Source organism: Chelmon rostratus, chromosome 5 (assembly GCF_017976325.1).
Source record: "Chelmon rostratus isolate fCheRos1 chromosome 5, fCheRos1.pri, whole genome shotgun sequence".
Taxonomy (NCBI): domain Eukaryota; kingdom Metazoa; phylum Chordata; class Actinopteri; order Chaetodontiformes; family Chaetodontidae; genus Chelmon; species Chelmon rostratus.
The window spans coordinates 16,379,003-16,394,750 of record NC_055662.1 but is presented as its reverse complement, the minus strand read 5'-3'; the positions used below and the strand labels follow the sequence as shown (position 1 = coordinate 16,394,750).

The window sequence follows — 15,748 nt, the reverse complement described above, 5'->3', positions numbered from 1 at the left end:
CTTTGTAACAAAGTAGCAAAATGAAACTTTATTGTCAAACACACAAAAAAGAGATCAATGCATTGTGTTTTTCATACACGGAATTACACCAGAGAGGGGACAGCACGTAGCAGCAATCTGACTAAGGCAAAAATCAACATGAAATATATTATTTCCGACTTCAGTCTTCATTTTAAGTTTAAGGACAGTCCAGGTTTTCTTATTCACAGGTGCCAGGCTCTCTACAAGCCTGCTTGCAGTGCGCACACAGACGCTCATTATATTCTAGGCAAAAGGAATTTCATTCATTCCTGATGGCAACACCGGACCAACATACACTAGAAACCACATTTCCAACAAGCTCACACTGTAAAAAAAGCAACTTTTTCTAAGGTAAACCCAACATGCTGTACTTTGCTTTGTCCTCCTAAAATAAACTGTATTACATTGGATTTACCCTCAAAACTCAACAGAAACGTCTGCGTCTTTTTATCTTGGTAAGGTGCAGGTACTGTCTTCTGTAGTGCACTGTTTTTCCTGTATTTAAGGTTTGCCGACCACACCAAAGGCAGCAGCTAAAGCCTGCAGGCTGCAGCGTTGGCTCCATGGGGCAAACTGAAGAAATGCACAGAAACAGCCAGCAATTAATATCAAAAACTTGCAGTTCATTGATGTGTTTCAGGTCCCTCATAATCATTTTAAGGGAAGTAGGCCCTGTACAGTGTTGTGTTGGAGGCCTCAGGTTCAGTCAGTGCTGCCATAGTGGTTCCCATTGGAAGGGTTGTCCTGTAGACTGGTGTGTGACGCTTCTTCCTCCTGTGACACCACCGGCTCCACTGGCTGTTCAAAGAAGTTGGAAACACAGATCACCTGCAGAAAAACAAGCAGTAAAATTAAAACATATTCAGCTTCATTACTGTAATTGTGCTATGGAGATAGAGAATGTCATTAAAGTAGTGTATTCTTTTTAATGTGTTTAGGTGTAAATTTATATTTACTGCTTCTATTTATCTGTTTTAGTGAATTATTTATTTCATTCTAATGATTTTGTGCTTTAGAGCTTAAGCCTCACTAGAAACCCTTTTTTTTTTTAATGTGCTTCATAAATAAACTGACTTTTTCATTGGCTACTGCATAAGATGCATAATGCATGATGTTTTGCTTTGCCTTTCGGTGAGACTTACTGTGAGAATAGCCACTAAACCGCCCTGCAAGAGGCCAGCGAGCACATCGCTCCAGTGATGTTTGTAGTCAGACACCCGGGACAGACCCACATACACAGCAGTTGCGATCAGGAAGAACTGGATGGTGGGACGCAGAAGTCTTGCCCACTCTGACCTCAGTCTGGCTTGAATGTACAGCTACAGTAGTCAGAGGGAGACAATGAATAAAGTTTGCTAATATTTAGTGCACATGTGTTACAGCTTATACACTTTATAGACTGTATGTTGATTATTTGTAGCATTTCTAGCACTCATGTGTAAGCAGTATTAAGGCTATAAATAGTTTTTGAAGTACAAAATGTGTACTCACTACGAGGAACAGCATGCAGTACATAGAGAAGGACGCGTGGCCAGAGTAGAAGGACAGTCTGCAAAAGAAAAAACAGAAGAGATACTGAATGAAATTAGACACCATCAGCTTAACCAAGTCACTTTGCACCAAAAATGCATATTTCAGACTCATAACAAAGGAGGTTTATCGTATTCAAACTCCATCGCTGTCATTTTACAGTGTTGATATACATTTAGAAACACATTAAAGGGGAACTAGGCAGATTTTACACGTCAAAATCAGTTTCCTATTTGTGAGGAGCCTGTAAAACTGGTTGTATAATGTCTGCTGTGAGTCTAGGGGAGCTTTATCTGACAAAATACCTCCACTGATATCATCAGCGTTATCACAGCTTGGGCTTTGAGACTTCACATTTTTTAAGAACAGCCTAAACTGGTGCACGAACTTTGAAAGACAAGGTAGAGAGGGTCTAACAAAAAGAAATCATTAAACACTATATAGTTACTATTAATGTTGGTGTGTATATTATTTAGTACCTTTTATTTTTTTATTTTCTCTGGTAGATGTATATAGTATATTACATTCTGGTGCTGTGACATCAAATTTCCCAGTTAAGATCAACAGAGTTAATCTGATGTTAATTTATCGAATTGTACTGTGGAAAGATTTAGTGTTTTTGAGCTTGACCCACACTCAGGACTAAACGTCAGGACACTGTGGCGTGCTGCATCAATTCTGACTCTTCTCCTTTTAATCACACACAAAAAGTTAGCCATGTTCTCCACAGACGCCATATGTGCCGTAAACTAATGCAAATAAATGGGCACTTTCAATTATCGGGCTCCTCTAAGCGAAACTCTGCAACTATTACACATAATGAAACCAAATGTGTTGTTACCACACAGGACCATTACCTGGCCTCATCGACCAGGAACTTGTCTCCAGTGCAGGTGAAGTTCTCGATGTATCCGCCAGCTTTGCAGTTGATTCGATCCCAGACTGGTTTGCAAGCAGCCAGGAAGCTTGGCCTCAGCCGACCAATGGAGTACTTGGCTATGTCTGTTAGGGACTGGCTAGCAGCAGCTCCAAACACGTAGCTCCCCACAGCTTTGTAGACACACGCCATGTACTTGGTCCCCAAAGACTGGTTCTTGATGCGGGACATGTAAACAGAAAGGCACTCGCCGCAGATAATCTGCAAGAGAAGAGATCAGTCACGCACAAGACGACAAAGAAAGTTGTCGAACTTCTCTCTGCAGTGACATTTTAGGATCAGCAAGCTTGTGGAAAACGACTGTGGACTTACCACGATCAGCGTGAAGGGGATCATGACTCCTCCCAGCAGCTGGTAGGATATGGTGTCCTCTTTGAGGGGGTATCTGATGGACTCATCGTTACAGAAGAAACCCCGTTTGAAAGGGTTGTGTTGAGGGGTGAGGATGAAGAATGGAAGTCCGGCTGTTCAAAAAATGAAGAAACAGGCAGATAGGATTATAAACTTTGCTGCTGTTACACAACGCTAATAATGTTATGAATTAGTCACAGGAAACGTGAATCTATCTCGTTTCCTGTGACTATGTTCACATTAGACAGGCGTTTCTCCTTCTAAAAACTCTTTCAATGCTTTCTTTTAGCTCCAAAGAAAATTCACTCTGTTCAAGGGCAAGTTACACAATAACTGAATCAAACACTTAAGGCATGAAGTGTTACGACAGAGCAATATTGCAAAAGCAGGCATGAGCACTCAGGGAAAGTACACTGATATAATGCTGCATTCAGGTCACGCGTTTAACTTCAAAGACGCTGGAAGAATAAAGGCAGGATCGTCTGGAGAGACTCGTCATCATGTTTATCTGTGCAGGAATCGCCAACAACGCACATGAAACATGCTTCCACTTGCTTTGTCCCTCTTTGTTCATCTGCAGCTTTTCTAAATATTACAAAACTGAGCGTAGATGAGACAAAAGGCATTTGGCTTAACTGAAGTCAGCAATGCGAGCCGGGCATCCCTCCAAGTACGATCAATACTTGACAATAATGCTTTTTGGCTTAAATGAGTTATCAAACAGTCACAGCTCTTTGTTTAGCTCTGTTAGATCAAACCTACTGCAGGAATATTTACACCGACTGCTGCCTTTTGAAACTCTGAATAAACTAACACTGCCGATTAGATCATGCAGTTAATCTCTCAAAATACAATCAACCAGAATGAGTTTGTGTTAGACCTGAAAAGCATCAACAGCAAGAGAGAGAGGAGCAGAAGCAGAGTGGAATCTGATATCCAATATTTCATGGCTGCTTTGTATTCATTTCATTATTTGCTCTTTCTTCTCTGCGGGCATGTGCAGTGATTTGTATTTGACACATAAATAACATTACAACAGATAAAACATGTAACAGACAACTAATGTGATGACTTAGTGGGCGGTGCAGAAGAATACTTATATGCAACTTCATTAAACAAGGATTTTTTGACTTGGTCTAGTTTATTGGCAACATTTTGGCAGGACTTTATCATGGGTCAAGCAATAAAGTCCTGGTTTGGCCATCATTGTCCCCAGTTGTTCACAAAGTCCAACGACCATTATCAAGGCGGGGTCGTCAATTCAATGACTGACTTTCAGATGGAATAGAAAATAAGAGTTTAACTAGAAACTAGAGCTGATTCTCAGAGAGCAGACAAGGGAAAAAGTATTATAATAAGCGAAATCACATCAGTTGTGTGACTGTTTCAAGATGCAAATATCAAGGAAATAATAAGTAAAGAACAAGAATAGAAAGATGAAGCATAGATGACGTATTAAAGGGGTTTTTATATGCTTTTATTGCATCGAGGAAACGGCCTCACTGATATGACTGTTTTACACAGGCGTGGAAGGTAATTCAGTACATTTACTCAAGTACTTGTACTTTACTTGAGTATTACCATGATATGCTACTGAAAAGTTCTACTTTATATTTTCAGAGAGAAATATCCTACTTCTTACTCAACAACATTTATTTGAGAGCTGTAGATACTTTATATAAGAATACATTTAAACGTGCATTGTTATAGATTAAACAGCAGTAAGCAGCAATAATGCTGTTTACACTTTGATGCATCCCTAAAGTGATCTAATAATACATATAATACTTTATATAAAACTATAATATAATACTTTTCAGCACATTTTACTGAAAATGCTTCTGTACTTTAGGTGTAGGGCTTTACTTCAGTATTTTTACACTGTGGTATTTCTACCTTTTTACAGTAGGTAAGTAGGATCTGAATACTTCCTCCACCACTGACTTTACAGGAGTGTCCTGGACATGCTGTAAATAGAGTTCACCTCACATAGAAGGAGGACTTAGAACAAACTAGACTTAGATTTAGACTTTGGACTGAAGACCTGGGACTGGAAGCGGTGTTTACATTTTGTAGGATGGGTGCAGAGTCAGCAGCCCAGCCAACCGCAGGACACTGACTAAGCAAAGGGAGTGAGCGCAGATGAACCCAAGGAAAAGCGCGTCTCAGCCTCTCTGTCCTTATCAAAAGTGGCAGCTATCAAACTGACCTCTCCGAGCGTCGCCGCGGCCGTACAAAGGTCTCTTTAATGTCTTTATTTTTATTGCAGTGCCACTGCAGCATTGTCAGTCACATTTAGTGGTCCTGCAGCGTGTCTCCGTGCTGTGATTACATTCCAAACACAGAGCTAAAAATACAGCTTTGCTTGGAAAAAGAAACACGCACAGGGTGGGACTTTGTTGCCTTTTTCTTCGCCCTGCCTGCTTCCCTAAACCTCAAGCCTTCCCATGTGCATTTATCTGACGTTTAATGCAAATCATTTGAATGGATTTGCGTAAACAACTACTTCATATAATACGCCTCCGCAGGAGCAGGAGTTTTACGCATAAGATGCAGCTGTTATAAGTGCACAAACCTGATTTAAAGGTTGGTGGAACAGACAGGGTGGATCACATGTACGTACCGAGGATCAGACAGGTAACGTCCAGCACGATGAGAGGGATCCCCGACGCTTCAAACATGTTGCGTCTCCGTCTTCTGGCCTCTGTCTTAGTAAAAAATGTCCTGTGGTCCGAGACGAGACGCAGCCTATCTGCCGCACATGTCTCGCTATTCCAGCACAAAATTAAAACACACCAGGGTCATTGCGCTGCCAACAAAACTCCGGGACTCTCCGAGAAGCTAAAAAACTACCGGGGGGGCTTTAAAAAAAGAAGATAAAATATACTCTAGGCGTAAAAACACTCAACTAATGGCTAAAACTACTCTAACACCACCACACACGGGAAGAGCCGCTCACCCTTTCAACTGCTCACAAACCATCATAACACAGCAGGATTTCTTCAGCTCATAATACCGTCCTGTCCCCGCAGACAGTCCACAGTGAGGGACGGGCTCCAGCTCTACTCTGCAGAGGAGCAGAGGTGTGATTAATGCTGCCTTCACGTACGGCAGGGACAAATCAGCGTGCGGCGAAGGCAGCTGGCAGCCTGGAGTTTCGGTATGTGAAACCTTGAGCTGCCCTGGTGTGAAGTTGTGTGGGCGGAGGGTTTGGCTGAATAAATAGTGGGCAGAGCTTCAGGGTATGAAAAGTGAAGCCAAAGCAGAGGTGCCTTAAACCTGCGTTCTTTCTAAATGGCCCGTAGGGGGCGACTGCACTGGTCAGTCTGTAACCTCAGTAAGCTGTTTCCTAATAAGTTTATGGTCTCACTTGCTAGTTTCAAGTCTTTGTTATGCAAACATCAAGGGGAGTAGTAATGGCATCCTCCCCAGCTCCTACCCCTCATCCAAATACGGCCCCATATTGTTAAAAAAAAAAAAAAAAAAAAAACTCAAAGCTTCAAAACAGTTATCCACAAACTAATGTCATATTTCGGCTGAAATATATGTGCAGATGACAGGACATGCTTACTGATGCTGTGCTGCTGTACTCATCATTTAGCTATTTACTACTTTGACAGTGAAAGTACTATACATCTTATTCAACTCAAATCTCGGTGTGAACGCTTTGGTTAATATTGATAAGGTTGTTTCTTTAGCACCAAAGGATTTTCATGGTGGGTCCAGCTTCATCTCCTGATCCTGTATGCAAAAAGTAGCCCATTTATTAATGTGTTTAATTCAATTACCACCCAGGAACGAGTCTAGCATAATAAAACTGTCAGGTACAGACCGATGAGTGTCTGTGAAATCTTTTTTTGTCACTGGAAACAGTAATGTTGTCCGAGGTGTACCTGAATGCGGCACAGGACAGGGAAGTGGTAATCGGAGTTTCGGACCTATCGCGTGCCTGTGTCCGCGCTACGACAGCCGTCGGCTGATGCTGAGCCGCTCCTCCCTCCGCTGAAGAAGTAATGAGGTTAAATCAGTATCACTATTAATAGATGAACAGAAGAGGGTTTGCTTGTTCCGCCACAGTGATATAACTGCGTATGAATTCCGTCCATGTTCCTTTATGAAGTTTAGGTGGTAAAATGACCTTAAAGCCTATGCACTTATACCGTCGCACTGTTTGTCATGTAGATACAGTATGTAAGATTTTTATTTTACGCAATAGTTGTGGATGTAGTGTTAGATTTAAAGCTTTTTGGTACAGTATGGATGGAAGAAGTATGAAGATCCTTATTTAAAGGGGATATGGAAAATCCTCTATTAGAAATCATTAATATATTATACTATTATTTTGATGCATGTAAGCAGCACTTTGATATTGTTCATTCTACTGGGCAGTTTTGTTGAAAGTTTCACATGTAAAATATCTCAATCAGTAAAATAAACTATAGGTGTCAAAACGAAGTAGAAGTAAAAAAAAAAAAGTAGCATTATTTGTACTTTTATTTTTGACTCTAAATTTAGCTAAAAGTACTTACATGCTTTTACTTAAGAGAAGGACCTGAATTGTACTTAACAACTTGAGTGAATATACTTTATGAAACTGTAGATTGGCTAATTTAATGCTGTAGAAAGGTTACAACGACACCCACTCCCTCATAAATTTTAATGCTATGCAAATGATGTAGAAACACTTTCCAAAATGAAATATTAGACTCTTGGGGGAAAACTGTGAACCACACCTTACACAGTGTCTAGATTGGTGCTAGAAGAAGTAATCAGATCCTTTACTCATGTAAAAGTAGCAATAATACTGCAAGTTAAAGCCCTGCATTTCACACCTTACTTAAATAAAAATGTGTAAGTATCATCAGCAAAATGTACTTAAAATCTGAAAAGTAAAAGTATTTATTATGCAGTAAAATGTCCCCTGTCAGTGTTTTACTTTTATTTATTATTATTATGATGTTTCGGGATCAATGCTATTAAGTAGTGTATTACATTTTACTGCTGTATGTTTAAGGTTGAGCAAACTAACCCATAACCCTAACTACTTTATATACATCATCATATTTTATAAGATCATCCTATGACCCATCCTGTGAGAACATCATATCTCTAAAAAGTCAAGTTTTCATGAGCTCAGAAGGAGAAATTTCTCAACCCATAAAGAAATGCTTAACCCTTCAGTAACCACATTCACATTCAAAATCACCAAATATGGAGATAAATGGTTTTCACTGGATAGGAAGGGTATAAAAAAAAGTCATCTAAAGAGTAACTTGTAACTACAGCTGTCAGACCAATGTAGTTCATACTTAAGTACTGTGCTCGAGCAAATGTATTGTATAGTGCTGTATTCCACCACTGGTCTTGACTCACCTGTTGAATGGATTAAGAGGCAAAGTAACAGTGTGTGACAAAAGTTGCCAGTACATCTTGAGTTGTGATGCCTATTGATGCTGAACCGGTGTTACCACAGAGACGGGACAACAGGGAGGAAGGTGGAGTGATGTTAAGTGTGGTCCGACCTCGTTGCTACAGAGCTTTTTCTGTCTCGACTGTTGTGGAAAAAAGCCGATGAATCAGATTTACTTTTGAACAGCAAGGGAACAAGAGCGCTCTGACGTCTTCAGACTGCTGACAGGGCAAAAAAAAATGGTGTTGCTCACCAAGCAAACATTAATTAAATAGCTTGGCTCTTTTGTGTGTGAAACTGATCATTTGGGTAAAGTTTCAGTTGCTTTTTGCACAACAGAAATTAATGAGAAAAATGCAAGAAAATCCACACGCAATTCAAGTTATTGATGTTATTTCAATAAGATGCTCTCTTTTATGACCAGTTTCCCCAGTAACGTTACCAGTAGGTACATATAGAAAAAATCTGTGTTTTTACCAGCTTCAAACAAGGAGCATGACAGAAAAAGTTTGGTAACCCTGTCACAAGGAACAAGAGTAGTTTTTGCTACATTCCCTCTGTGACTTTTCTATGGCAAGAAGTGGACAAAGAGATCACACTGTTCGATCTTTTATTGACACAAAAAATATCAGTCATAGTTTGTTTTGATGTGACAATCATCATAAATCACCTTTTGTTTGTGGCTGAATAGTTCATGTAAAATAACCATAAATTATCATGAAAACCAGAGCTAGAACACACATAACATTGACCCATATCATTGGCAGTCACCGTCCTCATTATGCTCCTCTGTTCCTCAGCTTCTGGGAGTTCAAGTGAAGCTCGATCTCTCGTTTGAAGAACAGCTCCCCCAGCTGCCCGTGCGAGGCTTCGCTCATGGCCTTGGTCTGCATGCACATCTTGTACTTCTCTGGAGGGAGCTCGTCTGCACAGCTCTTCTCGTGCCACAAGTGGAAAAGGCCACGAGACGGAGAGCGAATCACCATCAGTTTACTGTGAAGGTACTTCCTGTACAGGTGCACGTCCTCCAATCCCCAACCTTTGATGTTGCGGTCAAAACCACCTTCCAGGAAATAAGAGAAGTTTAGGCATATACAGCAAGAATCAGGAGATGCTTATAATGTCCCTTCAGTTGTGTTTGGGTTAAAAACAGCATTGTAAGAGAATGTTGTCTCTTTAATTTGATGTATTTTGACTAAGAAAGGGACAGGTGCATTTGCTGCAACATACAATATGTGTACATTAAGATACAGACAGTTAATCTTGATATTGCCAGCAATATTTAATTGCTTTATGTCTTTCAAAGCGAGACAATAGGGAAAATAGTGATGACACAAGCTTTTCCATTACCTATGTTGATGAAATCAGACCTGTACTGGCACGTCATGCCAAACCCAAAGTCTCTCCAGAAACCAGTTTCCTTCCTCATCTCCTGAGACAAACAAGCAGATCGAGATCAGTCTCTTAAATCCTGCAGGCGCTATTTGTTCAAGTAAATGTTGTCGTTTGTATAGATTTTGTCTTTACCTACCAGTTGTTGCTGAATAGAAGGTAGGAGTGTGTGATTACGGTAGATAATAGATGGGTTGTACTGGCTGAAGAGCACTGGATAGAACACTTTCTTACCTAGATACACAAACAGTTAAAAACAGTTAAAAACCTATGCTGTCATAGAGGTTTGATTGGAACATGTTCGGAAAATGAAAGATTCACATTAAAGGCCCTACACAGTCTTGGTACAGGCCCACAGGTGTTTCCACTCATGCCTGATTAGATCTCCTCTCAGGTGTGTTTGGGTGTCGACACACCGTGATTGCCTGACATCTCCCCTGTTAGTTTACTTGTTCTTTTTATCATACTTTACACTTAATTCCTGATACCTTGTCTGAATTATGGCCATGAGTTATGGCAGTTTGCAATGTGCTGCATGCATCTTCGAGATTTTTTGGAAAACTGGTGTGGGAACACCATCAAGGAGATAATATGATAATACTCCTGTCTTCTACGAACAAGGGATGGGAAGATGGCCTTATATTTTATAATATTGAAGCGTAATTAGCCACTTTGTTGATTCAGATGCTACAGACAGTCAAGCAATTAACAATCTGAAAAGAAGACACAGAGCCCACATGGATGTATCATTTATCTAATGCTAAGCTAGCTTTGTTTGTTACTGCTTCTCTGGCTCATCCTTCAGTAGTAGTAGACAGGGGTATGATCACATGACCTCCTTTCAGGTGTGTAAGACCTGTTCCCACATCATTTATTTCCCCCCAAAATCTATAAGAATAGAGAAGACATCTGCTGCATACTGTTAACTCTTGCAGGATTTCACACATAAATATCATGCAGCCGCGAAAAAGGTGGAGTGGCTGCCCTCCATTTGACCGTGTTGGCAGGGGCAGGAAAAAAAATGGAGCGGAGGCAGCATGAGAGGCAGCAGGTGTGAATCTCTATCAGCTGATAATGGAAGAGCAGGAGGTGTAAACCTTCTCACAACACAGGAACTACATGTTTCAGTACTTTTATATTCTGATTCTGCAACATCCTGTGAAATATGTGCTGATTTGTCTTTATTGTTTATGAAACTGTGGGTTTCTCTCTTTTTTTTTAAACTTACCAGCAACCCAAGTCAACATAAGCAGTGTGTGCAGTTCATGTGTCATACTGAAATGAGAGGAAACCACATTTAAATGGCTGAAACCAGCACTGTACAGGTCAGCTTTATGAAGGGTCAGCAGGACATCACATAACTCCCTGCACAGCTCTCCCCAACATCAACCTGAGCAGAAGCCAGAATAGTTGAAAACATCTGTGTGGGCGTGCAGGGCCTTTAATTAAGCCAATGAAACAGATGGATGAAACGATATGACTTAAACAGGCAGTTTAAGTGGCTGTTCTAATTGTAGAAACAGGTTATATGATGACCCGAGGCTGGGTTACAACCCCTCTGAGGTATGTGTGTATGTGTGTAAATGTTTCATAGAGCTTGAGGTGATGCAATGCTCTCTCTCTCTCTCACCGGGCTCTGCGTTGAGGCGACAGGAAGTTAAGAAGTCGGCGGTGAAGTGGATGTCAACATCACAGAAGAAGAGCAGGACGTTCTGGCTCCGCCTCCACGCCCTGGCCCCCACCTCCAAGCCGCGGCCGCGAGAAAACTCCTCATTCAGCTGGATCAAAGTGAAGCTCCTGAACCGAGTCTCTCTGAGGGGAGGACGGGGCTGTTTGGTTAGACAGGTGCTCTGATGCTTCTGAGTGTTTTAATTTGAAATGATCACATAAAGTCCCATCAGAGCGCTGCACAGTTGCAGCGTTGCATTGTTAACAATAGCTCAAAGAGGATCTACAGTATTTTCCCTTCAAGTCAAAAGTAGAAAGATTTAATCATCCCAGCCTTTTGCTCATTAAAGCTGTGTGTGTTGCTCTCTCAGTGCTCCAGAGGCTCACCTTATTACTGCCTGCAGCCCTAAAACACTGCTTTTGTTTTTAATCTTATGGCCAAAATATCTGCAGGGCAGCATGGAGACATCTGTGAGAGTAACTCCAAGAAGCACTCAGAAGAAGAAGAGACACATTTTAATATCTAAAAAAATATATGCATCATCTTGACAGAGGTGTACATTCGAGTCACATGACTCGTGGATTTGACAAAATCAGAAAAAGACTCAGCTTTGATTTTAACATTTATACTGACATTTACAGCTGACTTTGCTTGGACTTCAGCCGTTTTGACTTAATGTCATCTCTAAAGATTGCAACAAAAAGGTGTGCAGTGATCAACTCGTTCAACGTTTTCCTGACAAATTAAATACACTTTGAATCACTCTGACCGAGGTCAAGCATGTCGTGCAAGCAGGAAGGAAAGACCTCGGCATCCTGCACAGTTTACTCAATACTAGTTGTTCTGATCCCCCAGAGAGTGTTTATTTTAAGGGGTCAGTAACAAAATGTACAGGGTCAAAGACGGGGAAATAAACAATTATTGTATGTCTGCGCCTGAGCTGAACTGGGTGGGGTTCACCTGCTCCCCTCCTGCTGCCCGCCCTGCACACCTGAGGTTCATCAAGCGATCAGAGCTTGCAGTATATAAACCCCGGCCCTTCACTCCAGATCGTCAGTTTATCCATGTCATGCTTTGTCTTGGCTCCTGTTCTTGCTGGTCTGCTCTGTGTCACTGATTTCACATCTGTGTTTTGTCTCCTTTGCTTTGAAACCTCCGAGCCATTCTCCACCTCGAGTCGCAAGTCAGCCAAACTCCCCCTGCCTCGTCTCCCTGAACTTCCCTTGTCTGCTAGATCAAGCTCCAGCAAACTGCACACATTGCTTATTTTGTTCTAATAAACTGCTCGCACTGATTTCTGTCTACCGTTCTGCCTTTGGGTGCTACGAGCTCATGCATCATGACAGATATTATCATATGTGCTTCCATTGTGACATTAGCTGATGATGAACCTGTAAATCGTCTACATTTACCTGGTGGTTTGGTCCAGCATGGCTTTCACCTGGTCTATCTGATCTCGACCAAAGTAGACCACAGTGAGATGAACCTTGCCGTCCTGCTGGATGCACACTTCTCTGAATCAAAAAACACAAAGACGCATTATACAAATAAACACATCAGGTCCACTTCTATACTAATTCATCCAGAGATAGCCACAAATTACCTTTTTACAGATAAGGACAACAATTACATTCACACCTGTGAAACCAGCCTTTAAAATCCATATACTCATTTTCCCTGAGGTGGCGAGGAGTTTCACTGGCGTTCAACCAAGCCACTCTATTAAGATAAGGATTCACTCGGCACTTCCAAATGAATTCCCTAAGTTTGACATCAATAATGTGATGATACAACCACAGTCGGCGCCGTGAGCATGTTAATCCACTTTTCAAACAATACCTGAAGTTGCCGATGAACTGCCTGAATGCGTCTGCCCTCTTGGAAAGAGGCACGATGATGTTGATGAGGATGCTGCGCGTGTCCACGCTCTCGCTCTTCACCTTCACCAAGGGGCCGAACGGCCTGAAGAGCACCAGCTGAGTGAAGTCGCGCAGGCCTTCGCCTTTAAACATCAGCTCATAAACAGTTCCTCTGTCCCGCTCTGTACGAGTCAACCCTGGGACAGAGACAAAGAACGATCACAGTCTACAACCACCGTTTCCTATAATATATTTACTCAAATACTGTTCTCAAAGTCCAAATCTTAGGTACTTCACTTGAGTCTTTGCAAATTAAGACTCGGCCCTCAAATCAGAGGAAGTGCTTACAGAATATGATGCTTTGTTATAAATTAAACTACCCAACAGTATATACGAGTACAGCTGAAATTATTACTTGATCATTGATTTTAGATGATTTTAGTGGGACGGATATGTCACTCAATCAAATATACACCAATCAGATGTGGTATCCGCCCAATACAGTTAGTGTCATTATAAAATTTCACTTTATCACATCGTCTGCACATTGGGTCAGTGTAGAGGGCACTTTTTAATGTTTTATCTCTCATAGGGGCATCCAAGAGGGTACTTCTGCTGTGTTTTTTCATATATGGGGGCACCAGGATGGGCAATGACAAGGATAATGACAACACCTTGCCCCGAAAAAAAGTATTTACACAGTGTCAGACTAGATAATGACAGAAATGAAATAGCATTTCTGATTGTTCCGTGGTTTCCTTCCAGACATGCAAGTTAGGTGGACACTCTAAACTGCCCATAGGCATCAATGTGTAGACTGCTGCAGTTGTAGCAGCAAACTCCAAAAAAGTTAAGTCAACACGGAAGCGTTAAAGACTGCAGTACCTTGAACGGCCACTTGAGGCTGTCTCCAAAAGCAAGTCAGTCCCCATAGAACCCCACATTAAAATACCTTAAAAACTCTTTACAGCTGAAATAAACATATTTATAGCCTGGTACAAAGACAAAGTTTTGGTATCTATAGCTAATTTCCCCGCTCATGACAACTTTATGGGGGGGAATTTTTATATAACTCACTAATTTAAATTCTATTAAGTCTTACAGTTATGCATAATCATGGGGATGGCCAGTCTGAGTGGCAGCTAGCTGCTAGGTTTGAGTAGCAAGGCTTCATCCGGCTGGGCTCAGCTCCACCTACACTCCACCTCTTTGCCCATTTCTGGATTAGCCAGGAGTTTGCCAGAGTCAGACACTGCCAAGATCTGCTTGTGTTTGTCCAGCTGTGGACTGACAAACTTTTCCCAGCTGACCACTCAGGGTAGACGTGTGAAGAAGGGGAATGAATGAACCAAGATCTTTCTCACCTTCTATGAAGTCTGAAGGGGAGTACGTGCGCTTCCCCCTGGTGTCGTCCGTGTGTTGCTGAGGTCCGTTCAGGACGTGCAGAGCTGTTTCCACTGTGCTCACCAGCTCGTCTCTGCGGTCTCTCCTCACAGGCCTCTCTTCCGGGTGCCTGGTCAGCCCCGTCTCAAGCTGGTACACCCTGAGTGACACAACATCCCACTCTGTAAAGCATTATTACACAGGTTACGCAGTTAACACCTGGAAGCCCTGATGGCTCCACCGTCCTTCTTACCTCCGCAGGGTGAAGGTGTCAAAAGGAATCACTGCATATTCACTGGGCAGCTTTACACCTGAGTTCACCTCCGCCTGGTTCAGCTGGGAGCGGAAAAACTCCTGGAGGACATGATGTAGCATTTAACGCCCCATCTATAATGTCAAACTTAATTTATCTGATCAGCACACACAAATGCAACATCTTTTCTGCATCATCTAGTATAATGTTCTCCTACCTTCAGGTCAGACTGTGTCGGGGTTTTGTGCAGACTCTCCAGACCCTGAGGCAGAATCCCTTTTGTTTTAGCTTTATCCAGGGACTCCTGAAGCTGCTGCGTCCTCTCCTGTAGAGCCTCTTTTAGCTGGGCTATCTGCTTTGTCAGGCTGTTGATGTAGTGCCTGTGAGAGTCCTCCCTCTCCTGCAACAAAGCCATGTATCCCTCCTTGCTGGTGGCCCCTCCAGACCACAGCAGAGACTGCTGGCTGCTGTGAGAAGTCGGCTTACAGGCCAGGAGGTAGAACAGGGACAGACAGCAGCAGAGGCCCAGCACAATGAGGCCGACACGGGCCACCAGGGCCAAAAGCCACCGCTTAAACATGGTGGATTGTCTTTTTAAAAAATCCTTTAACAATTGAGGCTCATAAAATCATGACTGTACTTTTGTCACCGAGAGACACACCAACAAAAAGACGAGCAACCCATAGATCCTAAACCACAGATGTTAAAAAATGGCTTTTAAATTCGACGTCCTCTTGTTTTCGCATGTTATCTTTATCTGTCACGTCCTCAGGCAGCATCTTCACACTCAGTCCTCTTGTTTGAGTCACATGTAAGAGCAGAGATCATCACCACAGCGCTGAAACTCCCTACAATGACAACAGTGTGCATTTTCCAGCAGTGGTTCCCAACCTCTTAGGCCTGTGATCCCTTAAAATGAATGAAAAAGTCAACTTGTGGCCCC

General features: G+C 42.0%; 2 protein-coding genes across 3 annotated transcripts; both read right to left on the bottom strand.

Annotated features, from left to right (window-relative positions):
* LOC121606576 (phospholipid phosphatase 1-like) lies at window positions 1–5,989 on the bottom strand. 2 transcript variants are annotated; one of them, XM_041936973.1, is made up of 7 exons: window positions 5,463–5,989; window positions 2,801–2,952; window positions 2,409–2,689; window positions 1,513–1,570; window positions 1,164–1,340; window positions 700–849; window positions 1–594 (listed from the first exon to the last, which is right to left on the bottom strand). In XM_041936973.1, exons 1-6 carry the CDS (start codon window positions 5,518–5,520, stop codon window positions 724–726), a joined length of 852 nt encoding a protein of 283 aa, XP_041792907.1. In that variant the 5' UTR covers window positions 5,521–5,989; the 3' UTR covers window positions 1–594; window positions 700–723. The 2 variants fall into 2 exon arrangements, with proteins under 2 accessions (XP_041792907.1, XP_041792906.1); XM_041936972.1 differs by having other exon boundaries at window positions 1–849; window positions 5,463–5,988.
* Window positions 5,990–9,028: 3,039 nt separating this feature from the next.
* On the bottom strand, window positions 9,029–15,429 carry LOC121606953 (chondroitin sulfate N-acetylgalactosaminyltransferase 1-like). Its single transcript, XM_041937580.1, has 9 exons — window positions 15,023–15,429; window positions 14,806–14,906; window positions 14,534–14,712; window positions 13,150–13,366; window positions 12,723–12,824; window positions 11,272–11,453; window positions 9,781–9,875; window positions 9,600–9,681; window positions 9,029–9,312 (listed from the first exon to the last, which is right to left on the bottom strand). The coding sequence occupies exons 1-9, from the start codon at window positions 15,383–15,385 to the stop codon at window positions 9,029–9,031; spliced, it is 1,605 nt and encodes a 534-aa protein (XP_041793514.1). The 5' UTR covers window positions 15,386–15,429.
* Between the last annotated feature and the right edge of the window lie 319 nt (window positions 15,430–15,748).

What these genes read in the sequence shown, in the direction of transcription:
- LOC121606576 (XM_041936973.1), bottom strand. Translation starts at nt 5,520, where the DNA reads ATGTTTGAAGCGTCGGGGATCCCTCTCATCGTGCTGGACGTTACCTGT. An exon ending in CGTTACCTGTCTGATCCTCG is followed by an intron (nt 2,953 to 5,462) that starts GTACGTACATGT and finishes TTTTTTGAACAG; the next exon opens with CCGGACTTCCATTCTTCATC. An exon ending in TCCCCTTCACGCTGATCGTG is followed by an intron (nt 2,690 to 2,800) that starts GTAAGTCCACAG and finishes CTTCTCTTGCAG; the next exon opens with ATTATCTGCGGCGAGTGCCT.
- LOC121606953 (XM_041937580.1), bottom strand. Translation starts at nt 15,385, where the DNA reads ATGTTTAAGCGGTGGCTTTTGGCCCTGGTGGCCCGTGTCGGCCTCATT. An exon ending in GACACCTTCACCCTGCGGAG is followed by an intron (nt 14,713 to 14,805) that starts GTAAGAAGGACG and finishes TGTGTCACTCAG; the next exon opens with GGTGTACCAGCTTGAGACGG. An exon ending in ATGCTGGACCAAACCACCAG is followed by an intron (nt 11,454 to 12,722) that starts GTAAATGTAGAC and finishes TCCTCCCCTCAG; the next exon opens with AGAGACTCGGTTCAGGAGCT.